Source organism: Aythya ferina, assembly GCF_964211825.1.
Source record: "Aythya ferina genome assembly, chromosome: 22".
NCBI classification, from domain to species: domain Eukaryota; kingdom Metazoa; phylum Chordata; class Aves; order Anseriformes; family Anatidae; genus Aythya; species Aythya ferina.
The window spans coordinates 7,709,296-7,736,839 of record NC_140320.1 but is presented as its reverse complement, the minus strand read 5'-3'; the positions used below and the strand labels follow the sequence as shown (position 1 = coordinate 7,736,839).

The window sequence follows — 27,544 nt, the reverse complement described above, 5'->3', positions numbered from 1 at the left end:
AGGCTGGCTTAATAGTAAGGAGTGGTTGTTTCCATGTTCTAATGGTACTTTTGAGGTGCTATTAATAGTAAGAGGAACAGAACTGTGTTACCATCAGTGTGATTATGCAATAAGCAGAATCAGTAAACTGCTGAATTCAACAAGATTTCCTGAGTTGATTTTTGAATCTTTTTGTTTGTTTGTTTATTTTTTTTCTTCATTCATATAACCATGGGAAATATTATACAGCTGGCCAGTTGGGTTCTGCTAAAGTTGCTGTCAGAATTAAGGTGGTTGCTTCTCTCTGATGTGGATAGCAACGTAACGCAATTTCTATACAGTGAGGAGGATGCATGAGTCATTGTTGGATAGTTCTGTGGAATCTGAGCAGTTATAGAAGGTGGTGGACATTTTCTCTGTATAGACTGAACATACGATGCATTGATATGTGGTATTTGCTTAAGATACCTCAAGTGAGAAATGAGTTGTGTCAGAGTTTTGGGAATGGAGTAGGCCAGACCAACTATTGTAGGGGTTAGCAGCTCTGCAACCAGCTTGGTCAATTTTTGAGGCCAGAATGGAAAGGTAACAAGCAGAGCTTTCTCTGAGTCTGATTGCCTGCATCAGCTAAAGAGATGAAAGCTCGGGTGCAGCACAGCATGAAAGCTGGTAGGCAGGGTTAGCACAGCACTTCCATGTCTCCATCTTCCATACTTTTTAAAGCCCCTAATTTTATGTTTTATACCAAAATTAGAGTCTTCTCTCTTCTGCAAGCTTGAGAATTTTCCTGTTTCATGACAGAAGCCTTCCTGTTTGCTCTGATTACTTCTGCTTGCATGGTAAATAACAGTCATACCCTCTTCTGCCTGGCAAGACCCAGGACCCAGCTGCCACCCATGTTCAACTAATCACTGCCTCCAGTTGGATCAGAAGAGGAACAATGCCTATCTCATACATGGAAGATGAGAATAATGTGTCATCAATTTCCTCAAGAGTAAATATCCAAAGTATATTACACTAATCTTATTTTTGTCAAATGCCACTGTTGGCTCGACTGCCAATGTGAAATAGAGTTCACAGCTCACCCCCAACATATGCTGCCTTGTTCTATACTCAGTAAGGTTCCATGTGGAACCACATTTGCCTTCATTATTAACAGCATATTAGATGTACAAATGTGTATGATCAGTAATCTACAACTTACTGTTAAATTTTAACCCCCTTTTATTTTCTTAGTGGGCCCTCTGAAGATAAATGGCTTTATTAGAGCTTTAATTGCTTAGGTTACCAGTTTTCTAATCAAAGATTCTGGTGAGTTTCCAGTAGAAATTGTCTGTTGTTTCTACTTCAGTTGAAAGTGAGAATGCCACCGTGTAATCAGAATTGATGAAGACACTCGGGACATGATCATAGTGCAAAACGACACCATGTTTATTTGGCCAGGTTCCTGGCCTGTGTAGTAAACGTGAGGGTTGATTGTTACTAATTTTTAATTTTTTTAAACTTTCTCTCTGTCCCCATATTAGGTCTGCTTCACCTATGAGACATCTACCTCACAAGCAGTTTGATCAACAAACTCTGAAGTCTTTAGGGCTGAAACTATACAAGACCATAGAGGCATGCACATTTTTGTTTATTCATTGTGTCATTCTCTTTGCTTCTGTCTTACTGGCATAATTCTTCTTTTCCCCAATAACATGTATTTGGTTTCCTTTTGTAAGAAGCTCATTTTTGTATTGCCTTATTGAAATTTATCAACCTATTTTGCTTTAGATAAAAAATGAATTAGAGTTTTCTTTAAAAAGCCAAATTTTATTTTAAGACTGTTAAGTAATCACAGGTTGTACCTTTCATTATGACTTGTTAAAGTTATCTTTGTGGTTTCATCTACCTCATCTTCTCTTGGCAGTTTCTTTAAAATTAATTTTCTTAAGGAGTCTTCTTCCTCAAAGGCCAGGAACATCCCTCGTTCTAGTGAGTATTCAAATTTAAATGCCTTGGAGCTGTAAGATGTAAATGTCTTTTTGAAGAAGATGATGTTGCTTTCACCAGGAATGTCTTTTGGAACTTCTCCTTCCTGAGGAAAAAAGGGAATGGGTCAGTCCTAGCACAAGACTCGAGCTGTTTTGTTTCAGCTCACGAATGTTTGAATGCTTAATGTTGCCTACACATAGGGTATGAAAAGCAGACACTTACCCTAAATCGAACTATTATTTTCCCGTGTTCTTCCTCACAACACATGTAGTAGCTTTTATCTTCTACCTGGACACTGAATGCAACAGGCATCCCTGCTGAAGGTGTAGTAGTTTTGTAACAGTGCATGCAGAAGTTCATTCCGCTGCCTAAATATAAATTTTTTGAAACTATTAATGGTCTGCTTGGAAGAGAGCTGCAAAAACTTAGCCATAAGTATGTCCTACCTCTCTTAGCTGAATTTTATTCTTATAGATGAAATCTAAGTCTTTACTCTCGGTTTCACTATTTAGACTCAGTGATTACAAAGAACAAAAGCCCATCTAGAATAAAGAAATAGTACAATGGTTGTAAGACATGAAAAGTAGTGTACCAGATTTCATCTCCTGATCTGTTACGTCTTCAAAAGCTGCCATGTTCAGATCTGGCTGGACCACAAGCACCTGGCTATTAACATTCCGAAGGAAGCGATGGAGGGTTTTTTCCTTAGAGAAGGCATCACATTCCAGCTCTGCAGAAAATATTAAGCAAAGGGGAATAAAACTAATCTGCTTAGATCTTAACAGGTCACTACAGGCTTAATTTAAGATAGCATGCAAAATTGAAGATAGCATGCACAGTAAATTCTTAGAATAGCAATATCAAATGGAGCAGAAGCTGTCTTGTTCTTTCCACCTCTACCTCAGCAATCCAGGCAAGACAGAAGGATTTGCCAAAATACAAGGAGTCAGGGGAGCAAGCGAGAGAAGCTACAAATTCTGTTAATGCAAGTACAGAAGCGACAGTTCTCTCTTCTGCCCAACATTATAATCACATGAAAAGCTTCTTGTATTAGGGAAGCACTTCCTTCAGGAGAAATAAAGCAACATCAACTTCAGAAAGGAGTGAGCTGTAGCTCTCTTTTAGAGTAGTCATTAATCAGTTTAAAAACTTGTTCTCTCAGGCACACAAAGCTTCTCTGTGTTAGTACACCCAGGCAGGTTAGTTTAGATATAATTGATTATGAAGTAATAAATGATGAGCTTTCAGCTTACCATCGTCATCTTGGTTCCAAGTGAGCAATTACAAAAAAAAAAAAAAAAGAAAGAAAAGTCAATCTCTGCCTTACAAAATAAACCGATTTCTAACCAATTTTATACGGCAAAACTGGAAAATGTTCAGCCAGTCACCTGTACATTTTGAGCTGTACTCCCCCGTATCCCTAAGCCACCAAACTGAGCTGTTCTTGCTTCATAGCATTTCATTTGTGAGCATAACATGCTCAATAGAATGGCGAAGCCAACAGTCATTTGAGAAGTGAAGTTATCACCAAACCAAGAAGCATGCAAAATGTTTTCAGGTTAATTCAGTTTCAACCTGCATTCAAGGAATAAATGGCATGCACAATTCTGCATTCATCAGCACCTTTGTTCTAACAGCAATTTCATTTCAGATTGCTTCCAAAGAAGAGGCCATTTTTAGACTGTAGGTCTGGAAGTTATCAAGTTATTCCAATTCCACCCACAAGCCAAAAATCCTTCCAAGTTACCAGAATATTTTATATAAAGCAGTAATTATTCCACTGACTCATATACTTTGGCTACAATACTTCAAGCTGAAGAAGCTTAGGGGAAAATTATGTGAAAGTGGAGTGATAAAAGAGTTATTTTTCATCAGTGTTCAAACAGAGAAATTTAGTGAAAGCTTACGGTGTTCACCAATAGTATGGTACTGACCTGTTACTGCACTGGGACAGCTATCACAAACTCAGGTGCTTTTTGCACTGAGCAGCCTGGCTGCATAATCAAAGAACAATAACTACTAAAGCGGTGGGAGTAGTATAAGCTTAGAGGATTGCTTAGGTAGTCTGGGGGTTACAAACATGTCTACAGAAGCAGAGATGCCTGCACAAGGAAAGGATTGAATTGTCTAGCATCTTTTGATCTTCTGCGCAGGTACCAGAAACACCTGGTCTCGTTAAGCAGGGGGTAATCATTACCAGCAAAATAGAGGCAGAGGTTCTCTCCAAGCTGTACTGCACACACAACCATCAATTCACAGCTCATCTTCACCCTGCCAAAAAACACAAGAGAGCTCAGGGTTAGGAACAATGCTTACTTTGTGCAGTGAGGGAGTTCTTGGGCGAGTTTGCCTCTAATGCACAGCACCACATTAGTGACAGCGTATTTCACTGTATCTGGAAAAATAGTTTTTGAAGGACATTTGGTTTCCTTCTCTGTTGCCTTTTGCCATTATTTAGAATTACACAGAGCATCCTGAAAGTTCTATTTTATAAAACTTTCCATTGATTTATGTGATGTTACACGAAAAAAGGATCTGGTCCAGAGTACATTTCACTAAATAAATAATTGTTCCATATATAACATTATACAAACTCATTTTCTGTTTCTGTGGGAATGCTAATAAGTAGCTCCATAAACATACTTCATCAAATTAGTTCTGTTCTCTCAGGCCTGCAAAAATTGTCTTACTATCACATGGCCATTTCTGTTTCTCATTTTTCGTAAGGAAATGACTTGGAATGGTGACCAAGAACTTGCAGAATGCCCAAAACTTATTCTTGCTTCGACTGCCCCCTAGAATAGCCTGTGTCTTTCCATTAGCTGTAAGGACAGCCCAAAGAGTCTAAACTTTATGTTGAAATTAGCTATTCAAGTGCATCTTGAGCTGGACTTGTACAGGTGCCTAGAGAAGCAGAGATGTAGTCTGTTTTGCAGTAGTGGAGATGTGCTTATGATATTTTAACCTTATTTTTACCAATGTATCACAGCTATTCTCTTTCAAGACTGACACAGAGCAAAGTGAGGAAGAAAAGGCATGCTTGCATTCAGAAAAAACACCTGTCATTCACCAAAACCCTGAACTAATCATTAAAGTCCAGGCAGCTTCTGCACCTCAGAGGTTTTGATCTTTATTCTGCATTCTTCAGGCTTGCACTGTGCCTCTACTGTCAAGACACAACCCCTCCAGGAACTCCAGAAAAATAATTTGGTTTTGCTTTGTTCTTGTCCTTGACCTCCTACTGGTAACAGCCAGCCAGACTTCATGTTCTTTAACTTTTTGACACAGTGACTGAGAGCCGTTAGTGTGTAAAACAGCACGGCAATGGCTATAAATTTGCTCTACCCCTTCCACTTGCCTATGACTGCACTCACCCCTTTTCTTCTATCTAAAAATTTCCAACTATGCTGGCAGAAAAGAGATACACCTGAACAGACTGTGTTGCTTCACAGAGCACAGGCTTTTCCATGTCTTAGTTCCAGCAGTGCATCAGGAGAAAAAAAAATACAAAATAAAACAAAAGTGACCTGGAGTGACCTGACTAGGGCTGTAAAGTCAAGTATTTCAGAAATTCTGCTCTATTCTAGTGCTATTGGAAGCAATAAATCTAATAAATAAACACTAGAATGCATTAAAAAAAAAAATAATATCCTCTTCAAAATTAAAACAGCATCTACTACCCTTAAAGGAAAGGTTAAAAAGAGGTTAAAGACAGCAGAGGAAGATACGACATTCTTTCACTTCTCTGGCAGTAGAGTTTTAAAATGTCCTCTTCTATGCCACTGAATTTTGTGAAATGCAGGTTGCCACTTTCCTTCCTGTTTCGTTTTGGTCTGCATCTTAGGAAAATGAGCAAGAGATTTACTAAAACGCTTTTTTTTGCTTTCAGAAAATAAACAGCTCACTTTGCTATCTGCAAGATCTGCTTTGCTTGGCTTTGTGATAGGCGCCCTACGTTTGGCCAGCTGCACCCAGCAACAGGCAGAGTGACATTCAGCAGCACAGCCTCTAACCGTTGGGAGCCCAGCATCTGCAAGCCTTCAGCTGGAGCTGCGTCTTGCTGTGCACTATGCAGGGGAGAAGAGAGTCACAGCAGAGTGCACAGAATGCACATGGTTGTTCTAAGTAGCCTAGAACATGAAGGGCTCCATTCAAACCTACCACTTCCCGTCCAGGCATTTTTTCCCTTGTGCTAGCTGCTGGAGTGACAAATGTAGCATTAAACCTGGGCAAACAATGGGAAGAACAGGCTCTTGCACCATCATTTTACTGTGCAGTCAGAGCATCTGGCTTACTTCCAAGGCTCCTTTTCGCAACTTAAACAAAATTATAAAGCAAATACACTTGAGCAACTTAGTCAGCCTTAGGGATTGGTGGGGAGGATCATGGTGACTTCCTTGTCCCTCCAGAAAGAGCACACTAAGGAATGTATTTGGGAGCCATTCTTTTCCTCATTTTTGTAGCCTGTATAGCACTAGCTGGTCGGGGTGGAAGAGACAGCCAGGTTCATGGCAGAGGACAGCACCCTCCTTTCTGAACACGCACACCCAAGCCTTTGAAATGAAATACCATGCCACCAGCCAGCACGAGCCTCACGTAGCTGAGCGAGCCTAGAAGTCGAGGACTATTATTCTAAAGCAGCGGGGAAAGCATAAGCGGGATTTATGGATAAAGGACTAAAGATGGCCCTCGTTTTGGCGGGTAACCCAGCACAGGGACTCCCTGCCGAGCAGAGGGTGCGGGTTGGATCCCTGCTCACCCAGTGGAGAAGGGGCAGGGGCGGTGGGGGCAGCAGGGGCAGGGGCAGCTCCACAGCCCCCAGAAGGGATCAGGGACAGCAGCCATCCCCCGGATCTCGGGGTGCCCCACTCCCACGAGGAGCCCACCGCCCCTTCCCCGGGCGGCAGCGCCCTTACCTCGGTGCTGGGGGCGGTGGAGCGGTGCGGAGGGGCTGCGGGACCCCCAGGGGAGCCGAGCCCCCGGCCCCGGGTCCAGGCGTGTCCGTGGGGACAGGAGCAGAGCCGGGAGCACTGCCGGGGCTCGGGGCTCGCCTCGCTCCTCCCGAGGCTCCTGGCGACAGCGGGAGGGGATTTCAGGGCGGGGGGCTCGGTTCCTGGAGCGTTTGTGCGCGTCGGCATGTAGGGGTGGCACTTCCCCTAAGAAGAAAGCCAATCACGCAAATTCGAGGTTACGAAGGAAACTTTTTTTTTTTTCTCTCTCTCTCTCTCTCTCGTCCCTCCACCTCACGCCGATGCTGTCAGAGGAGGGCTCGTTCCCACGGCAGCAAGTTACCCTCCCCAGGCTCTCGGCACGATGCCGGCAGCAGGCAGCCCTTCCTTCCCTCTCTGCACACTCGCCCCTAAACGCTGACTGCTGTAGGGAAGCCAGTCTCGGACCTAAGGCATGCTGCGTGCCTCGGGCTCTTTAGCAAAGCAGCAGCAAGAAATACATCGCTGCTGTCTGCGAAGTCCTCCCCCCGATCACCTTCCGTAGAGGTGTAACCACAGGAGAGAAATATTGGCAGCTCTTAAGGAAAAGGAAAAGCCAGAAACATACAGCTGACAGTTAAAAACAGGTGAATGAATAGCTCCTAATTTGCACCAGCACGTGAATTGCTTCGCAAGTCCTTATTAATTGGGAATAAATAAATTGGTGCTGGCTGGAAGGGTTCTTTTAGCTGCCCCAGCCCCAGCCGGGCTGTTTCGCAGGAGGCACGGCTGCCCCGGGAGCTGCGGTCCCTGCAGCGGCAAGTACCGTGGAGCGGTAGGACATAAAAGCAAGAAAACAAACCCGGGATCGAATTATTCGCCGATATTTTGCATAGTTCGTAGGATTCAATACATTTTTAGTACTGGGAATACATTTTTAGTACTGGGCTGTGGGGGAAAAAAAAATAAAGCGGTAGAGCAGACGACAACGCAAGCTGAGCCGTTGTTCCTCTGTTCCCGTGCCGGTCTCTTAGCGGGGCAGCTGTACCCGTCTGTCGGCGATGTGTTCCTGGCTATACCCTAAACCGAAGGAGGTATTTCTGAGGCCAAAGGGGCGTCTTTCAATATCCCTTCTGAGCTAATAATTCTGAAATAGAAGTACTGTCTATTTTACTAATGACTGTGGTTCTTGTCTGTACCTCACAAACAGGTTAAGACAAAAACCACAGGCTAGCTGCAGAAATGTATTGTTTCTTTGAAACTGTTGAAAGAAACCAATTAAATTGATTTAGAATAAATTATAAAAAGCGGAGGAATGCAGGTGTTGCAGAGTATTTCTCAGGAGGCAAATTTTTTCTTTGCATAGTTACTGGAATATACTTTCCACGGAGTAAAACTTCATGTTTCAGGCAGATAAAAATAAATTTTTGGTAGCTACTGCTTTCAGATAATAAGTGTAATTATTTATAGGCACTCAATCACACTAAATTCAAATCAGAGAGCAATATTATATTATCCTCTTCCATTTTCTTGTTTTGTTACAAGGCATTCACAGTGTGTGTTGTTCACCTTAACCTATACCAAAGAGATCTCCAGATCTGATTTAAACAATTAGACCTAGATTATTTTAATATATAACAGTTGTAATTCTATCGTTTCTCTTGGCATTCTGCTTGAATGGTTGGCTCTTGCAGTAATACACACACACGTCTCTTAAAATATAACTGATTTCTGCTTCTGATTGTTGGTTCCTGTAAGTTTTCCCGATAGCTATTAAGTAACAGATAGTTCCTTCCTCTGAAGTTATAAAGTACAATCAAATTGACTCTTGGTTTCTTTCAATGAAAATAAAAAGTTTCACTTCTTTAAGTATCTCCCTCTGAATAATTTTCTGTTGGCTTAAAATAATACTCACGAATCTTGTCTTCCTTCTATTGACTTTTAATTGATTTTTAATAATTCACAAACCAGAGCTTTATTCAGGAGAGCCCCCCATTGGGGTGGTACTGCTTGTGTCTCTCTTTCCCAGATACCTAACTTTTTGTTTCATTAACATATATATAAAATTAATGTTGTAATCATTATTTATTCTTTTGCATTTTTTCTTTATTAAGTTTAAATTTACATGCAGATCACTAGTGAAATATTAAATAATATTGTACTTGGTACAGAAGGTTGTGCAAAACACCAAAAAACCAGTGCCAGTCAGCCAATATTGTTAATTTTGTATTAACCAAAATTGGTCTGTTGTTTCAACCTTTGAGATAGTAAAAATTCAGTTAGGTCATTTAGCAAATTGGAGTTTTTTTTTTCCTCTTAGTCTTTACATATTTGCATTTTTAAAGGCTGGGGTCTAACTCATAACAATCATTTTTATTTTAAGTTTTAAGCTTTCATTTCTCCTGCTATTTTAATATCTCTAATTTTAAAGGAACAGGAACTACTTTTATAGTAATTGCTTAGACTTCTTTTTTCTTTTTTTATTTTTCTGACCTCTTTCCATAGACTATCACATCCATAAGATACTGAAAGTGTTTAAAAAAAAAAAAAAAAAAAACATAGTTCACTTATTATAAGTCAGGTAGTCTGTTAGTAGAAATGTTAATATATTAATAACAACTTAATATTTAATTGGCATATTTCTTTTGTATCTATTTTATAATGTTAGATAGGGTTCTTCAATATTTTTGGAGAGTTTCACAAAGTGGGCCATGACAGTGAATTGGATATTGCTTCTATTTTGAGGAAGTGCTTAGTTCTTGTTCTTTCAGCAGTTTCACTTCTTACCCTGAGTTCTGACTTTCAGAGGATATATGGATAAAACGTGTAAGGTTAAGATCTGTTCTCTTAACCAGAAACGAAAGATGCATGAAAAGTCCCCTGTACTCCAACGTAACTTCACATTTTGTGACTATTTTCTTCACTGTAGCTCATCAACCTGAGGTTTAGGAAGGCAGCAGCAGAATGGTGTTGAACATTTTGGTCTAAGAACATGAGGTGTAATGCTGAAAAAGGTTTCCCGGATGGTGGTGGCCAGCCTCTTGCTGCTGTAAGCAAGCAACCTCACCACACTATCTGACTCAGACACTTCCTAATGAAACTGTACACTGTTTACCTACAGTGTAAGGAAAATGCAATCTTTTTTTCCATTTTATAGACAAGCCTCGTTTGTCTTGGAAGTAGCCTAGTCTTATAGGTCTGATGTAATTGCTCAGATTTACGCATTTGCGGGCTCTTCCAAATTTTTGAAAGGGGTCCATCTGGCCTAGACACCCGCAAGCGGCCCCTGCTTCCCACTGCCATGCCACCTGCGACAGACACTGCCAGCGCTGTCCCAGTGCCTGGCACAACCACACGGTGCCTACGGGCGGCCTCGTGGGCCCAGGGATAACCCAGGCGTGTGGCCGGGCTGTGACACCCCTCCCGCGGCCGCCTGAGCCGGCGGCACGGCTTCTCCTCGCCTCAGGAGCCAGCCCCCCTTCTCCTCCCCTCCGCCGCCGCCATTTCGCGGCGGCCGTTAACGGCCGCCAACGGCCGCCAGGCCCCGGATCCGCCCTGAGGGGAGCTCGGGGGGACGGCATCTCCCTGAGGGAGCCCCCGCTGCCCACCCCGGGACGCGGAGCCCTCTCAGGGCTGCGGTCGAGGTGCTGTGTGTGGAGCGGTCACAGAGGTGTTGGTCACACATTTGTCAGGTGTCTGTGCAGGTTTATTTCCCACTAGTTACACTCAGTAACTGCTCACAAAATCTGAATGTTGTACATATTTATTTATTTTTTCTTCTAATCAGGTAACAATGACAAGCAACGCACAAAAATCTGATGAGAATAGAAGTAAACGTAAAAAAGAGATGGAGGTGAGCAATTCCGTGTGAGGAAGGGTCTCGCCCTTGCAGCCCCAGTGAGGGATGAGCTCACTGCAAGTGGGGGTGTTCAGCCTACAGAAGAGAAAGCTCCTGGGTGACCTCGTTGCAGCTTTTCAGTACTTAAAGGGGGCTTAAAAAGAGATGCAGAGCGACTTTTTGCTCAATCAGATAATGACAGGATGAGGGGGAATGGTTTTAAACTAAAAGAGAGGAGATTTAGATTAGAGGTTAGGAGGAAATCCTTCACTCAGAGGGTGGTGAGGCACTGGCACACGTTGCCCAGAGAGGTTGTGGGTGCCCCATCCCTGGAGGTGATCAAGGCCAGGCTGGATGAGGCCCTAGGCAACCTGATCTAGTGGGTGGTGTCCCTGAAAATGGCAGGGTGGTTGGAACTACATGTAGATGATATTTGAGGTCCCTTCCAACCCAACCGGTTCTATGATTCATTCTATGATTCAGTGGAGCGAGGCATGGTGCAGCTGCTGCTCTGGTGTTGCTGCGAGCTCCTGTCACAGAGAGGGGAAGAGAGCCCCATGGCTCTCCTTGGTCCCTCACACAAGGTGTTCTGTCCTCTCTGCTGACGGGGGAACAAGGATGACTTCTGTGAGGACCCTTCTCAGACTGAAGATCAACAAAATGGGGTGTGCACTGCAACATGGTTACGTAGGGCCTCTCGAGAGTGAACTGCTGAAGTGCACCAGATTTTACTGATAGAGGCAAAAATCCTAGGATTTCCCAGCCACACCCTAGTGTAGTGATGCTGTGCCTGCTCTTAACAGAGGGCGTTGGCACAGGAACCAGCACTTGGCTTTCTGTGAAAACAGTTGAGATATTTTTGAAACTTTTTGCTGTTTTCAATTAAATTTGATCAGACGAGCTGAGCATGTTTCAAGTCCTAGAATCTGTTTGTTTATTTATTAATTTATTTTATTTACTAGAATGAAGCCACAGAGAATCCTCAGTTGTCTTCCACTGACAAAACAGACTTGGCTTTTTCTGAGAGCTCCCAGTCCCTTTACGAACCTGAACCACCAGAAGAGGTTTTAACTGGTGATGTATTAAATATACTTAAAGTAACTACTGAATTAATTAATGGGATGTCGAGATGAAGATTCATTCAACTGTTAAAATAAAATTACTTTTTCCTTTTAACAGAGATGAACAAAGAAATTAAGAACTTGTTATCAAAATACGCCCAGATTTTAAGGCAAGTTAACTGTCCTATTTATACAGCACTTCTTTCTAACTTTTCTTGGTATGATTGATTACTGTGGCTGTATATAAAAACATATGGTGAAAATTATAAACCATAGATCTTGAAATAAAAGTGCTTTTCTCTGTTACAATAGAGAACAGATAAATTGGTCAGAAACTGAGTATTGGTAGACTGCACACTTAAGTAAAGCATAAAAGCAGTTACTGGTTTCAGTATTAATTTCAACTTCAGTTGTGGGTCATTTTTGTTTTGTTTTGTTTTCAATTAAGTGAGAGAGCAGCAATGGATGCTTCTTATGTCCAAGAACTTGATGGAATCTTGAAAGAAGCAAGGACCCTAGAAAACCACTTAAAACAGAAAAGGGAGAGTCTGAAACAGAGATTCACTGTGATTGCAAATAGTCTGCAAAGCTGAATGGAGTCTGTTAGACTGCAGAAATACAGAGCAAAACTTTGTAAAAACCATGGTGAATGTGATAATGAATGTTTCATAAATATCTTCTGTAAGTATTTCTAATTCAGGAAACTTTCAACAATTTAAACAGCATCTTATTTTTTAAATAAGTAAGCATATGCAATATATAGGGTAGTGACAGTAAACATGGCACTAAATATCCCTTTTAAATCCTACCACTCCAAGGGATTCTACAGATTAGAACATCTTTTCTTTTTGACCCATTGTGTAGGCTGTCCCTGTACTTCTATCCTTAGAAAACTAACTTTTGATGCTAAAATTGTAGTAGAATGTATCTGAAATCATATTTTTATTTTTGTCTCAGAGCATAAATAGATTGAAGAGATCAGCTAAGAAACAGGAGAGTTCTATTAAGAGTATTACTTTGGGAAATGTATAAAGATGTATAAAGTCTTAATTTGAATATATATATTTCAATACCTACATCTTTTCAAATGAAAAATGGTCATTTTAATATAATCATAAAAGCATATAATCAAAACTTTGCTGGTAATATCAATAAATGAAAGATAATGTTACCTCTATCTTGAATTACACTGTTCTTTTATTATTGTTGTTATTATTTTGATACATCAGTACTGTTTGCTGTATATCCAGTTTATTTAAGGGTGATTATAGAGTTTTTGAACAATTTTTCTTTCATGTCATTTCATTCGGTTAAAAGATGAAGCATAAAATGTATAAAGCATTACTTGTACTAATTGTGAGGCCAATGTAAAAGAAAAGAGCTAGATAATCCTGTTGCTAGCATAAGATAGATAAATATATCTTTCTCTTAGTGCTGTGCGTTAATTTTTTCTTTAAATCTTTTTGGACTTAAAAGGCAGAAAGGAAGGTAGATACAAGTCCCGACTGAATGTGATGTCTGTCAAGCTAATACTAATAATCAAATTAAAACAAATGAGAGAAACTGGACACCTAGGAAGAGATTTTCCAAGGTATCTAAAGATGCAGATATGGACTTAGTAGGATTTTCAAAGTGCCTACGGATGTAAGCACCTTACATGCTTAGGAATTTCTTAAAATCCCATAAGATGACTATCTGCATATTTAGCATCTAAAGACTTTTAAAAATCTCACCACTGGTATACATCATATTTTACTAGAGTCTGGTAATTTTGTAATTGGTCTCTGCAATTCTGTTCAAATGCAAGAAAGTGGGAAAAAAAGAGAAGTTTTTGGAAGCTAAATTTTCTAGAATATTGTACTCGATGTCTGTAGAATAATCATCTAAACAAAAATTATTAAAGGCAAAGTTTAAAATTGTCATCTGTGAAGTGTTTGAATTTGAAAATCTACCTGAAGTAACTCATATAAGCATTTAAATAAAATTATTGCAACTTTCATGACTTAAATATGTCTGTTTTGTCAAATTCAAAAAGAGCCTTGCTGTGTTTTACCTGTTTGTGCTTAGGAAAATCGTACAACTTTTTTCGATCAGATAGATTCATTTCATTAGATTTAGTTTGCATGGCTAATATATATAGGCTGTAAAGCTCTTGTGCTAGTATCAAATATTAATAAGATGCACAACTTAGAAGTCCCGTTGGATCACATAGTGCAAGTTTCTTCCTTTAGGGGCTCAAAAGAGCACAGATATGTACTGTTACTTGTGTAGTGGTCTGCTCCATTTAAAAACTTCATAAAATCTGATAAAACTAGTCAGTCTGCACCTCTTAGAATGGAGAACTGCTTAAATCTGACATTCAAATGCAGTTAAATTCAACATACCTCTCTCAAAGATGACTTGCTTTTCTACAGTGACTTCTTATATGATTGGTTTTCATTACGTTACACTGCTTGTTTGTAATACGGTATTTATGGTGGGATTTCTGTCATAGTAAAAGGATTTTAGAGTCTGAAGAGACGTTAAAAGTAAACTCACTAGGCATGGCTACAGTAGCCTGGGTGAACTTGTGAACAGTGTGATTATGCTCATTAAAAGGCAGTCATTCAAAGCTTTGTATGATTTTGAAATTAACATTTTTAAAACTAATTACTAAATTGCTATGAACAACAAAATTTCTGTTTTTTGCTGCACAAATCTATGTAAAATATATATAAGAAGAACCACTAACCAAATAAAATAAATAAAATATGTAGTTTAATAAAATTCTAGTTTGAAATGGTAAGTTGAGAAAGCTTAAAGTATCCATTGAAAAGAAATCTCTCTTCTCTTTTGAAGGTAAAAACATTTCAGCAGTGGAAATACCCACTTACCGGTTGCTTTTGTACATAATTCTATTCCCATTTAAAAGGAATTCTTCCATAATTACTTTACTTTAAAAATATAAACAAGGTTTCTTGCCTTCCAGTGTGCTATTCAATATCTGTTGTATGTGGGAATACTCATACTCTGTTTATCTTCTAAACCATTACAAAATATAATTTTGGTGTTTTCCAATTTGCCTACATTGATAGTGATGTTCCTGGGCTTATTGTTTCTCTTGGGTATTTCAATATTTATTGGGAGAAAAAAAACAATTTTCTTACTCTCGTCTTCTGAAATGAAGCTAAAAGTTCATCCTCTCTCTGAGGAATGAGCTTCATATGGAGTCCTCCTGGCACCTCTCCCATCACTATCCGCTTTCCAGTTTTACTGAAGGAGGTTTGAACTGAAAATTAATTGGCTTTAAAGCTGCCAAATCTGATCAGCAAAGCTCAGCTGGTAACTACGTTTTCTTTAAGCTTCTCCCCCTGTTGTTTAAGCTGCAGTGCCTTAGTAAATTACCAAGAACGTCTAAGATGACAGATCAGTAACAGAATATAAATGGATTTTCTAGAAATTGTGGAAGCATCTGAGGCAAAGTTCTGATTCTCTTGAAGTCACGGGGATTTTCGGCGGTGATTCTCTTGCATTTCTGAGCTTGCTGTGAGTACTTTCAGAATCCAGAAATTGTAAGTGATGAAAAACTAGTATTCAGTTCATCTCATTGCTCTGTTATTATCTGAAAGCTGAAATGGAGAACAACAAATAATGCAGATGTGGCTGAGGTATTCAGGGACCAATCATCTTTACCCAGAAAAGGTTATTGACTTTTCACTTAAAATGAAACTGCCTTGAAATAGCGTAGATGTAGGTACATGGATCATAATGGAAAAATACAAGATTGAATAGGTAATAGATCTATTTAAGGCATATGAAATTTAGTCTAAATTCAATTCAGCTAATCTAAAAAACCTCGAGGTTTTTCTTTGAATTGTCTTTTGAAAACGTGACGAAGGTAGTACTAGCAAAGACCAGAGTGAGTCTCTTACATTATCAGGGTGAAAAGCTGGAAAAATGAGGACAAAGAATCACAGATCGATCAGTCTAACTCTTATCCTGTGGAGATTCTGTACCAAATTTCTTAATCACTTCAAAAGCAGCAGGGAAGAGTCCACAAAAACAATCAAATACACACTTGGATTGGAGTAGCAAACTTAATAGATATAGAAAAACAATAGGTGGGGTATACCTTGATATAAGGGAACTGCCAGTGTTTTGCGTGATATATATATCTATATATCTCTCTATATAGATAAGAACAGTTAGCAAGTAGGGGCCACAGAATGAGCTAAAAAGTTGATCAAAGGAATCAGTCTCACTTTTCCTGGAAAGGTCAGTTTAGCCGGCATCCTATAGGGATCTGCATCAAACCTGGCCTATTCAATATTATTGTGAGTGATTTAGAAGGACGACGTGAGAGAATACCATTAATTTTCAAGTATCAGCAAGCTATGCAGGGTGGCAGATGCTAGCGGTAATGTACATTGAAAATTTGCCATCATCTCAATCGGATGGAAAACTGTCATGAAATCAAGATCAATTTTATAAAAAAAAAAAAAAAAAAAAATTAAAAAGGGGGAGAAAAACACTAAGCTTAGCAAGGGGGATTGTGTGCTACTTACAAAGCAGAGCGATGGCTACAGCCTATATGATGTTGTGTGGGGAAAAAGAAGCTGAGATGTGTTAACTAAAGGTTAGTGGATAAGGCAAAAGCGTAGTTCTGCTTTACTCTGTGCTAGTTAGCTCCTAGCTGGAGAATTAAAAACAGAGTGGACAGAGTCCAGAGTGGGAGACAGGAATAATAACGGACAAAGAAACGGTGATCTATTAGGAAAGGCTGGAGTTAAGTTTAGAGAACACAGAAAACAGGAGAAGGTTATGATAGCATAAGTAATAAAAAGGACAGTAATCAGCTGTTTGCTGTGTCTTGTAGAAAGGACAGGAAGAAATCAGCTTAATTTGCAACAGAAGATTTAGGATGAGTAGTAATCTGTCCCATCTGAAGGACAGTGGGTTACCTTGAGTGCTGGGTACGCTGCCGCGCTCTCCACCGAGGGACAGCTTCTGGGAGCCACTTAATAAAAAGAAAACAGCCACAGTCATCGCAGTGCGTGTGCCAAATGGTCGCGACTTGCTCCCTGCATCCCCAGGGCAAGGGGAGAAGCTCCCCCCGCTGTGACACCGCAGGCTGTGCCCCACGCCGGGAGATGCTCGCTTCCCTGGCCGGGCAGGGGCCCGAGGCTGCCGCGCTGCTGCCCTGCTCCTGCTGCTGCTGGCAGCCTCCCTGCCGGCTCTTATTCTGAAGCAGCTCTCCGCAGCCACCAGTGCTCTGCTGCACGCTGCTCGTCCTGGCAGCGGTACCTTTCCAGACCATCTCCGACCTGATGCCTTCAGAACAGAAAATGTTTTCCAAAATCCTGTTGTCGGCCGTCAGCATCCTGCTCGCTAATTTGCTGCATTTCCTCTCCTCCCTGATGCAATTCATTCCAGGTAAAATGCATAAACAAACAAATCCTTCTATCCCATCATCTTGGAAGGGGTTTTCTGTCGACCTGCTGTTAAGTGCTGCTGCTAGCACAGGTCGGTCGGTAGAGCAAGCTTCTTTCTAACGATCAGGAATGAGTAACTAAGCAAATTCAAAACGTTTGTTGGGAGCCAGCATTCTGTTATTTACTGAAAAGGTAAGCGGGAGAGGCAAGTACACTGCACAGATTCTCTCGGATTATTAGCAGATACGGATGGTTTAGAGCTGGAAAGCCAGTCGGCAGCAGATTCTCTCTGCAAGGGAGGCTGCTGTGAGATGTGTAAGTGGGTTGTGAGAGGGAGAGGATTGCTTAGGGCTGTGACATTAATGAAGCTTTGATCGTACAAGTGGGAAATTGTGCCATGGGATTTTGCCTTCCCACAGCACTCTGCAGTTTGTGCCATCATTACACAATTCGATCTGTCTTTTGTTGTGACTAAGAGAGGGAGATCTGCCACTGTAAAATAGGAAAATAATACAGAGCAGGTCAGTTCACCAGAATCTCTCCTTTCCAATTTGTTTTTATTGATGATGGTTTTCCTCCCCTTTAGAATAAAAGGGTTGGTTCCCAAAGCTTGGAAAGGCTCTCCCATCTGCTTTTGTGTTCCACCAGTGCACATCGTCCATGGATGCAAGTTTAGGAACAGTCCAGGAGATTTTTTTTCCACTGCATGTGTAAATAAGTTGGTGTGAGGCATGTCATTTTGTGTATTTATACATGACTGTATAATCTAGTTTATATTGGGGTTCTTTGCTAACTTCTCCTGAACCCTGCTTCTTTCGTTGTGTTTAAACTGGACTGCATAGGAATGTAAATATTTTTCTTTTTGATTATCTGATTAACATGAAAAGCCTGAAATTTTCCTTGCGTCATTTCTTGTATCTTTGTGGAAATTACAATATTTCTCCGACTTTTAATAAGGTCTTTTTGAAAAGGCTTGCTGATATAGCATTATCTCAACTTAGCTAGAAGGTAAGAATGTTGAATGTTGAGAAAGAACCCCTCCCTTTCTCTCCCCAGCACTACTTTGTTCAAGCATTTGAGTGAAAAAGTGATAATATCAGAAAAGAAAATGTGAATTAAGTTTGTTCCATCTGTTATATTTTCCATGACTGGCCAAAGTTTACTCTCTCTCCTTGTTCGTGGTGTCTTTCTAGAGAAAGTGTTCCAAGGACTGGGCTATGTAAATCAGTATTGAAGAAAGAAAATTTTACACTTCCTTCATGTCATTGAAAAAAAAAAAAAAGGCCCCTGAAGTATAGTATTTATAAGTATTTATTTCTATAGGTGTATTTAGGGAGTCAACAAGTATTTCATATGCAAGTATATGCACAGTTCACAGTTACTCTTCTGCCTTACCTCTCCTTGGCATGTCTTTTTCCCCTCCTTTTCCCCATTTCTTTCTCCTTGTGTTTTATGTTACTTCTTTTATGTTCTTCTTTGCCTGTTAGCAAGGAAGTGGGTGGCTGAGTCCCTGACAATGGGAAACCTACAGGCTAGACCGAATGAGGAGTCATGTATGGGGACTTCCCAGCAGACACAAGGCAAGTGCAAGAACTTCAGTAATCAGTGTGAGACTCTGGTGAGCTGAGTATCAGCCCTGGTGATTCAGTGTTGGCAAAGGCTGGAAATGAATAGCTACAGCAACATCAGTTCAATTTGATGTGGGGTGGGAGATGGGTAGGAGAAAGCTATTTTGCTTGCCTTATTGTTCCAATCTGTAATTTAAAGGGATGATAACAAGGCCCACATTTTGCGCCAGAAGATTTCCAGCACAGTTATTCTTTATTCTGAATTTCTGTGAGACCTCAGGGAGCTAGAGTTCCTCTGCTCGAGGAATCCCAGCTGTGAGCATTCTTTTTACTGGTCTGGTCCTATATGTCCTTCTGAGTCAGACTATGCAGTTGCATGTGGAGACAAACGTTAGGGACCCCTGTGCCTTGGATTTAAATATGTATGTTAAAATGAAAGTGGATTTGCTATATTCAATGTGATTGCAATTTCAAGCCTAGCAAATATTTTCTGTCCACTGTTAAGATTTTCTGACCCACCCATCACTGTTCAAGTATAATTTATTTTCTGATTCACTGCTGCTCTACCCAAAACACATGGGTTACTTAATGTACAGAAACTTTTTTTTTTTTTTTTTTTTTTTTTAAAGATCCTTGTCCTTGGTTTCACAGCTTCTGGATGTGAATAATCCATGCTAGGATGTCAGTTTGTGACAGGCAGAGAAATTGTGGCACACCTCTACTTGAATGGAAACAGCACATGAAAATGATAGGCTGTGATAATTACACAGAAATAGCTTACAGTCTTTGGGAAAGATCTGAGGAAATAGTACAACGCTGTATTTGGCTCTGCCTCTGCTCTGATATGCCAAATTAAGTTTAGACACTAATCCTGTTTTTAAGGGTTTGAAGTAGCATGGAAATTAGAACCCAGAAAAAAGTTCTTTGAGCTGGCAGGTTAAAATCTTGCACTGTTTTTCAGGTATTATGCTCAAACAAGTATATCAAGTACCACTGCGAGTGTAGTGCCTTTGATTTGTTGCTTATTCAAGTTCTTCCATCTTGGTCTGTAGCCTGAACAACTGTGGCTTTGTCTTATAAAGGGCACAAAAAAGCTGTTCCTTAGTGCTAGCAGAGTCAGTTACTTTAGTTACTTGTTGCTCAATATTAAAAAACAGTCTGTCTTTTTTTTTTTTTTTACAGAGATTGGTGTCTTTTTGGGAAGCTAGATGTTAAACATTTAGAGCATTTAAGTTAAACATTTAGAAGTGATCCTATCTGATGGCAATATGCCTTTATTATAATAGCTCATGACCAGTGCTTTCAAATAGGAAGTGTTTGTACTTTATCTGCTTAGTGCATTTCAGAGTAGGAGCAGTTTTTAATATTAAACTATGATTAAATCTGGAGGGTAGACTTTACTCAGGTGGGTTTTATTCAGATTTATTTTTAATAGGGAAGGAATATAGGCTAGGCAGGTATGGATTTGTTTGTGATTTTGTGTGTGTGTAGTTTTTATTATTATTTTTTTTTTAAAATTTAAACAGAGTTGTAGTGACTCACAGATTCGCAACAAATCAATATCCTGTAAAGTACTCGTTTTGTATTGTATTGTGCTGTACTGTCTTGCCATAGGTATTGTAGCAGCTTGTTTTTTTTGAATGAATGCCAGTCTTTCAATTTCTGACAGGGAGAGATATGCTGTACTAAGTCCTTCTGGTCTTGCTCCACATGCCAATTAGTCTGTGGCATTGTTTTCTGCTACTGATCAAGTCTCAGTATATTTTAAAATAATGATTCATCACAAAAGGAAGGAAACAGAAGGTAGGTTGCATTAAGTCCCTGCAAAGAAGCACCCATTCACCTGCCCACCCGAAGTGCATAAATGTTGCATTGCTTTGTAGGTGATTGTCACTGAGGAAATCTCCAGACAACCTTCTTGTTCCTAGATCTGACCAGGGGTCAGTAATAATGAGGTGGTCTACATAATGAAACTGAAAGAGACTTTTTTTGTGTGTGTTGTGCTGAATGTAGCGGAGGTAATTGCTTACTTTTGTCTTTTGTTTCTTGTCCTGAATCTTTTCATAACCAACTCAGGAGAGCAAACCTGCTTCCTTCCTGACCCCCCTTTTTGTTCCCTCCTTTTCAGAAATATCCTAGAATGACCTGTTATGTTTCTGAAAACTTCTGTTCTGACTCATCTGGACATCATGATTGCATTCCATTTAGCACGTGTTACAGTCAGGATCTTCATCTCCTTTGATCACTTTCCAGGAGGAAAGATACTACATGGTCTTGCTGTGCTTGTTTTCTCTGTGGTCTGATCGTACATGGCAATAATGTACATGTTCTTGTTGTATATAGCCTGTTCTCAGACGCTTTCTAGAAATCTCTCAAACAGTTGGGTCTATCCAAGGTCAAGAAAGATGAATTCTAACCAGATGAGGTTGCAAGGACTACTAAGATGATCATGTAAATGACAGGTTTGAAATAGGAGAAGGAAAGCTAAAAGAAATTTGTTTGCTTAGCTTAGGAAGTGATATAATTGCTCTCTTTAAAAACAGCATGTGATAAACACACGAGAGGGAGAAATACCAAAGCCACCTGACAGTGCTGACAGAATAATGAGGATGAGGATCTGTCCTATTAAAAACTTATTTCTGTAAATTCATAGTGTTTTTCTTATCACCTGGGCAGTGGGTTCTAAAGCAGTCTTCCAAACAGAAGTTAAGAGCCAGGAAACAAAGTAACTTTTAAGATTGACTTCAAATAGAACTTTCTGGGAGAGCAACTGGGATGAGAGATGACCAAGGAGGTGTTTGGCAGTCCTGTTCAGGCTTATTTGTGAAGTATATCTTCCTAAATTTCCATATCATAGAATCATAGAATATCCTGAGTTGGAAGGGAACCATAGGGATCATCAAATCCAACTCCTGGCACCACACATGTAATAATGCTGCTCTCCAGTATCTTCTTCTGTTGCTCCATCCTTGGTTATGCCATTGTTGCTTCTGCTTAGATGAAAAAAATCTCTATTTAGGAACATGTTGTTCTCATTTTTTTTTATTTTATTTTTATTTCTACTTTTTTTTTTTTTTTTTTTTTTTTTTTTTACATCTTCACAAACTTTCACTCAACCTACGAAAGCTGTATTTCTGCAAATACTGATGGCAGTCACTAAATCAGGTACCAGTTGATATGAAAAGCCTTCTGTTCCTTATATAAGGAAATACTATGGAGCACTCATGTTGGGATCAGATTGAGTGCTTCATATAGGATTTAATCAGAACTTAATTGAATTTTAAGAGGGAGAGGATGTTGGTGGTTTGAGGTTAATTGCTTTAGCCCTGCAGCCTGAATTCTTTATCTAGCTGACTTACCATATTAAAGATCTAAAGAAGGATTTGAGGATTGACAAGCTAGAGAACTACATTGAAGGGATCTTGCAATTCAATTTCCTGCATGCTTAACACCCATTCTGTCTCAAGCTGTCCTAAAGAAGCAAGCTCAGGCAAATGCTGTGTGCCAGCACAGTTCTTATACAGATAACCTCCTGCTCTGAAACAGCACATTTCCTCTAGGTGTGAATACGTGGTTTCAGAGGTTCACGGATAAATTGTGCAACCTGTGTAAATTCACTTACTTGGATTAAAGAAGGTAGGCTAGAACAAGCATCTGCAGTGGTGAAAGTGAGTGGTATAACCAGAACAAATCACTCCCTCAAAATTCAGGTGGAGTTTGATTATCTGACTGGAATTTGTTTAGTGTTTTTTTTTTTGTTTTGTTTTGTTTTCTTCTGTCCTAGAACTGGTTCAGGAATGGACTTCTGTATGCCACGCTGTCCTTGTCTATCAGTGTTTCACTTGTGCCTAAATCTTCATCAGTTCTGGTTTAGTTCAGGGCTAAGTAGTCTAATGGTGAGGATGGAGCAGGGCAGCAGAACAACTCCACTGACCTGTGGAAATGGAGCCTGTGCTAGCCGAGGAGGTGGTAGCATTGGGAGGGAAAGCGACAGCCTGGACACTTTCTAGATAAATCCCCCTTTGCAGCTAAATGGATTGCCAAAACAATCCTTGTGTTGATGAGGCTTTGCAAGCCAGGCTACTGGAGCTAATAACTGTGTGCTGTTAGCACACAGCATTCCCTTCTCTTCACGCTTCATTGATGCTTTTGTCCTAGTAAGGGGAGATATTGCAGCCAATGTGCAAAAAAGAGACTACATCAGAAATGACCTTTTCCTCCTATTGCTTATATCCTTGCAGCTAAACCTGTTTAATCTGCTTTGTTCTTCCCTGTCAGTATATTTCAGCTCAGTTTCATTTGTGTTCTTCATCGCTTCCTTTTTTTTTTTTCTTTTTTTTTTGGCAGGGAGGGGGGAGGTCTGCAAGGGGAAAAGCTAGTGATTACCTTCTTGAGCTTCTGAAATCGGATTGTCCTGGTGAGTTTGAGAACTGACCTGTGCACCTTTCAATAGTCTGAGCTTCTGGTATACTGCATTTCAAATGCTGCCAACTTGGCAAAGTCCTCCATGCGCAGTGTAGAGAGAAAACATGACAACCTGTGTTTGACAGCCTGTATTCTTCCAAGACTTGGGGTTCTTTGAATTCATGTTTGTAACTACTATTTTGTTGTTTGTTTAGCAAGCTATGGCTTGCCTGGATTTACAGTAGAGCACTGGGAATCCTCTGGGATGTTCTTTTTAGTGAGCTGCCTTGCTGTTTTTTTATTTTTTTTGTCTTTCTCTTAGAAAAGCCTTTGTACTACGGGTAGAAAAACTTCTTATTAATTAATTAATTAATTTATTTATTTATTTAAATTCAGTGGAGAATGTCTAAAGTTTTGTTTAAGAACAGCTCTTTGTTTTTAAGGAACCTAATGCCATGATGTATCCCCTCTTCTAAATCCCATCATTGGGAGATCTTGAATTTTGGCTAACTACTCAGGTTGAAAGGAATACTAGTAGTATAAAATTTCTTCACTGTGAAATGGCCAGCATTAGGAAAACTATGCATTACCTTTAGCTGCAAACAATGCTGTTGGTTACTGTGAAGAACCTCATAGCACAGTTTTTCAACACTGTTTCAGAAACCCTTGGTTAAATCCAGCTCAGATGAATTCCTAGACAGAGATGTCTGAAGTAGTATTGAACATGACTGGACCTGGATAAACCTTTTTGTTAAATCGTATGTTGCTGCACTGGTGACTTCATCTGCAAGCAAGCAGTGAGCAATTCTTTTAACACAGAATTATTTCACAGCTGTTAATGCCAGAGAATATGGCCATGATGGCATAGTAAAGGATAGAGGCTAACATATAGTAATCCTTGCATCCACTCTATCCAGTTTGCTGGCATGGAGCTGAAGTGAACCATACTTTTTATCATATTTCAAACCTCAAAGCAATGGATGTTGCTAGTCTTTGTCCTCCGTCTTCTATGCTGTTTGCTCCGTGCTGTATTGGCCTTGCTTTCCTTTGCATGTTTTACGCATACAAAAGCCTTTGCAGTCAAGGACTTTGCAAAACACTTTTCTCATTTCACAAATAAAAAAGGATAAAATGTGGGCATACAGTAGCATCAATAATGCTTATAAAGCTTGATGGTGAACCACTAGTCACAGGACAGAAGAAAGACCCTAAGAAAACTGCCCATTTTATTACCTCCTTTTGCCTGGAGAACAGGTGTCTCTAATGGATTAACTAGGTAAAGTTAACTCCACTGGATTTTCGTCTCTCTGTGGATGTGTGGGGTATTATGGGAGCAGAGCTTTAGTTTGAGTATCTGGTACAGATTGGCTGCTTGCAGGATGCCAAATATTCTCCTAGATACCCAAACTCAAGCTCTAGCAACTTTCTGCTCATTCAAGTGAAAATCTTAGTTACTTGCTCTTTGTTGTCACTGCTTTCTTTGCAGGTTTAAAGAGATCCCTGCCCAGCCCATCAAAAGAGCAAACCACTTTGCCCACTTTGCAATGCATTTCACCCTTACTGAAGACAGTAGAGGAGACCCCCCAGCCCATCCCAGCAAAGGTCAAAGGACATATTCCTGAATGGATAAATGGCAATCTGCTGAGGAATGGTCCTGGGAGATTTGAGTTTGGCGAGGAGAAGTAAGTCTGGGTTTGGTGAATTTGTCAAATGATTCTGGCCTGAGCATTAGCTTAACCTAAAGGGGACCCACCCAAATGGCTTGCTACTGCTCTGGGGCACCTTGTAATTTCTTTTGAAATCAGGCGAGGGGGAAATGCTTGTGTTATCATTCTTTTAAGAACAGCTGCTCCTTCATCTAGAAACTCTTAGCGGGCTCTCTGAAATATCTGTGTGGTTAACTTACTAAGGGTGGAGAAGCTGAGTCACAGAGAGGCTGTGTCCTACTCAGAATGGTATAATGAGGTAACAGGGCTGGGGATTAAAACATACACACTCCCAGTCCTTTGTCATTAACAAAAGTCCATCCCACGAGCACTCTGAAACCTAGGGCGCAACTTCTAAAATTGATTGTGCCGAATTGTGTGAGTCGCTTTAGAAGCAAGTCCATCTCACTTTAAAAACAAGATATCAAAACATTTTAAGAAGGCAACCCCTTCCTTTGGCTTGGGATCTGCCATTCTAGCAAATGGATGAATTCTTCCCGCGAAGCTAATGGCAGTAACTAGCCAAAGGTGATCATACAACCAAGCCATTCTGTGGTTGATTTTGTGATTGATATTATTTCTGGAGATTTCTTTAACGAAACAAAACCACATATTTCCAGATATTTCTTTAAGTCTCATAGATTTCTCGTATTGGAGAGAATGGCATCATGCCAACAGCTGAGAGCTAAAAGAAGTTCCTTGTGCGATTGGGCTTTCAGTAATATTTTCTGTTCTTGTGCAGTAATGCACAATTTCTTTTCCTTTTGCAGAAGTCTTCAAAGTGGCTGGTTTACTAGTATAAATTATTTCCCCCATACTTCGCATTTTCAGAAATTCCTAAGGTCCGTTTTCAGATGTGATACAGGGAGCCCCAATCTCTCTGAAATTCAGTGCTTAACTTCAGGACCCTCACCCACAAATACATTTTATTTGTTTCACTCAGTTGAGGCTCATCAAAAGGCTGTATGTGTTTATTTGTTTGTGGGCTCTGGACATGAGTTTGTCACAACTGATAATAAAGCAAGAGGGAACAGTGTAGCAGCCCATAACATAGCGTCCAACTCTTGTTCTCCTATTTATGTCTGTTTGTAGATATAACCACTGGTTTGATGGCATGGCCCTGCTGCACCAGTTCCAGCTGAGGAATGGCACAGTGACATACCGGAGCAAGTTTCTGCAGAGCAATTCATACCTCACTAACAGGCAGCACAACCGCATTGTGGTCTCAGAATTTGGGACACTGGCAATGCCAGACCCATGCAAGAGTGTGTTTGAGCGCTTCATGTCACGCTTCGATACGCCAAGTAAGAGGGTTTCTAAGAAATGTGAAATGTTCTAAGACTTTCTTGGGGAGCTCATGGTTCGGTTTGAAGGGAGCTGTGAGGAAGTCTGGTGGAGGCCTATTCTGAGCCCATATTTTTCTTAGAATATGGTCTCTTGGAACAACAGAAACTACTACAACTCGGTGTCTGATGTAGCTGGGAGATGTACATTCAGCTTAATGTTTTAGTGACACTCTGTCTCACTTACTTCCAGAGTTTGTTGTAAATAGCCAACAGAATTGTTTCCAAGGAACACCCTGTACAGGTCTGATAATGAGCATTACAACCTGCCATTCTCCCTGAGACACAGCTTTGCCCTTAAAACACCTTGCCTTGCTAAGCTTGTAGGTTAAGTGGGCTAATCCTTCCCTTCCTGTACTAAGGTGTAGGAGATGATAGAAGTTAGGGTAAGAGAGTGTTTTGCACAGGAATGGAAGTACCATTGCCTACAGATTCCTGCATAAATTAGGAAAGAAATAGGCTTAATTTAAACCCAAGTGTCTTCCACTAAAACCAGAACGGACCTAAAGTGTGCAACTTGTTGCATGTGTCTGTGACAACTTTCTGCTTCTTATCTTCCTGTGGTAAAGGATCTTGTTCTGACCTGTCCTATGGGCTTTTCTCAAGGCAGCTTTGGGCTCTTTGTTCTCTGTACACACAGTGCTCAATCAGGGGAATCTTTTTTTCCTTGGCTTTTCTCAGCCACCTGGCTAGTGGGTCTCAGTCTCCCTAAGAGTAGCAAGAACAGCTCTGACTGCTGTGCATGTGTAGCTCTCAAGGGACATCTCCCTGACTCCATTTCAAAGAGAATGGGGAAGAGAGAGCAGTCTCTTCCCAAGTCCTGTCACGCAAATAGCATCCTTGCCATCCCCTTAGCCCACGTTGTAGCCTCAAGTCTCGCCTCTTGTTTCTAATGGTGTAAATCAAACATGGGACTCCTCATACGGCTGCCCAAGGAGAAAATTTTGTCTGGGGAGGAAGGGAAGAGAGATATGAAGAAATAAGTTAAAAGCAAAGGGCGTATGAAAGTATGAAGGTTACGCTGGCTTCATTGGAGTCATTTCCATGCTTCCCTTACTAGAATGTTAACGTTTGTGTGTATTTGAAGAAGGCAAATTAAAATGTGGTAAGTGAAATATGAAAAAGAAATTGAGCCTCCTACTTGAAGGTAACACAGTTTTGTCTGTGTTGCTCCTTGACAACATCTGAACAATGCATTTGGTGCAGATGTGAGAAACAAAACCTGCTTAAGCCTCTAGGAGGTTAGTGGAATTACATGTCTTCCCAGAATGCATAAAGTGAACAGCTCAGTTTCTTTGTTTGGGTCCAACTTGAGCTCTTTTGCAGGTTTCC

The 27,544-nt window shown here is 40.4% G+C and overlaps 3 protein-coding genes across 8 annotated transcripts in view; 2 read left to right on the top strand and 1 right to left on the bottom strand.

The window, feature by feature from the left end:
- Window positions 1–1,770: 1,770 nt before the first annotated feature.
- On the bottom strand, window positions 1,771–17,500 carry IL18 (interleukin 18). Of its 2 annotated transcripts, none has more exons than XM_084495739.1 (5): window positions 16,721–17,500; window positions 4,151–4,224; window positions 2,546–2,683; window positions 2,176–2,321; window positions 1,771–2,056 (listed from the first exon to the last, which is right to left on the bottom strand). In XM_084495739.1, the coding sequence occupies exons 1-5, from the start codon at window positions 17,185–17,187 to the stop codon at window positions 1,814–1,816; spliced, it is 1,068 nt and encodes a 355-aa protein (XP_084351865.1). In that variant the 5' UTR covers window positions 17,188–17,500; the 3' UTR covers window positions 1,771–1,813. The 2 variants fall into 2 exon arrangements, with proteins under 2 accessions (XP_084351865.1, XP_084351866.1); XM_084495740.1 differs by lacking the exon at window positions 16,721–17,500 and adding an exon at window positions 6,870–7,100.
- BCO2 (beta-carotene oxygenase 2) overlaps window positions 7,257–27,544 on the top strand; it is a 30,463-nt gene continuing 10,175 nt past the window's right edge. Inside the window, exons 1-4 of one of the 4 annotated variants that reach the window (XM_084495736.1) lie at window positions 15,301–15,305; window positions 18,679–18,771; window positions 24,650–24,845; window positions 25,962–26,173. In XM_084495736.1, the coding sequence (XP_084351862.1) occupies window positions 18,708–18,771; window positions 24,650–24,845; window positions 25,962–26,173 (472 nt within the window). In that variant the 5' untranslated portion in view covers window positions 15,301–15,305; window positions 18,679–18,707. Of the gene's footprint in view, window positions 7,529–7,851; window positions 7,976–15,300; window positions 15,306–17,207; window positions 17,384–18,678; window positions 18,772–24,649; window positions 24,846–25,961; window positions 26,174–27,544 lie in introns of those variants that run through there. The other 3 variants (XM_084495735.1, XM_084495737.1, XM_084495738.1) reach the window with 3 other exon arrangements.
- Window positions 7,612–13,788, top strand: TEX12 (testis expressed 12). 2 transcript variants are annotated; one of them, XM_084495747.1, is made up of 5 exons: window positions 7,612–7,776; window positions 10,669–10,734; window positions 11,682–11,793; window positions 11,899–11,950; window positions 12,229–13,788. In XM_084495747.1, the coding sequence occupies exons 2-5, from the start codon at window positions 10,675–10,677 to the stop codon at window positions 12,371–12,373; spliced, it is 369 nt and encodes a 122-aa protein (XP_084351873.1). In that variant the 5' UTR covers window positions 7,612–7,776; window positions 10,669–10,674; the 3' UTR covers window positions 12,374–13,788. The 2 variants fall into 2 exon arrangements, with proteins under 2 accessions (XP_084351873.1, XP_084351874.1); XM_084495748.1 differs by having other exon boundaries at window positions 7,649–7,716.

Excerpts from the sequence above, each read along its gene's own strand:
- TEX12 (XM_084495747.1), top strand. The coding sequence starts at position 10,675 with ATGACAAGCAACGCACAAAAATCTGATGAGAATAGAAGTAAACGTAAA. Across the intron at positions 11,794-11,898 it reads ACCAGAAGAGGTTTTAACTG|AGATGAACAAAGAAATTAAG; the intron begins GTGATGTATTAA and ends TCCTTTTAACAG. Across the intron at positions 11,951-12,228 it reads AAATACGCCCAGATTTTAAG|TGAGAGAGCAGCAATGGATG; the intron begins GCAAGTTAACTG and ends TTTTCAATTAAG.
- IL18 (XM_084495739.1), bottom strand. The coding sequence starts at position 17,187 with ATGAATTGCATCAGGGAGGAGAGGAAATGCAGCAAATTAGCGAGCAGG. Across the intron at positions 2,684-4,150 it reads CCTCTGCCTCTATTTTGCTG|AGCTGGAATGTGATGCCTTC; the intron begins GTAATGATTACC and ends TATTTTCTGCAG. Across the intron at positions 2,057-2,175 it reads AAATAATAGTTCGATTTAGG|GAAGGAGAAGTTCCAAAAGA; the intron begins GTAAGTGTCTGC and ends TTTTTTCCTCAG.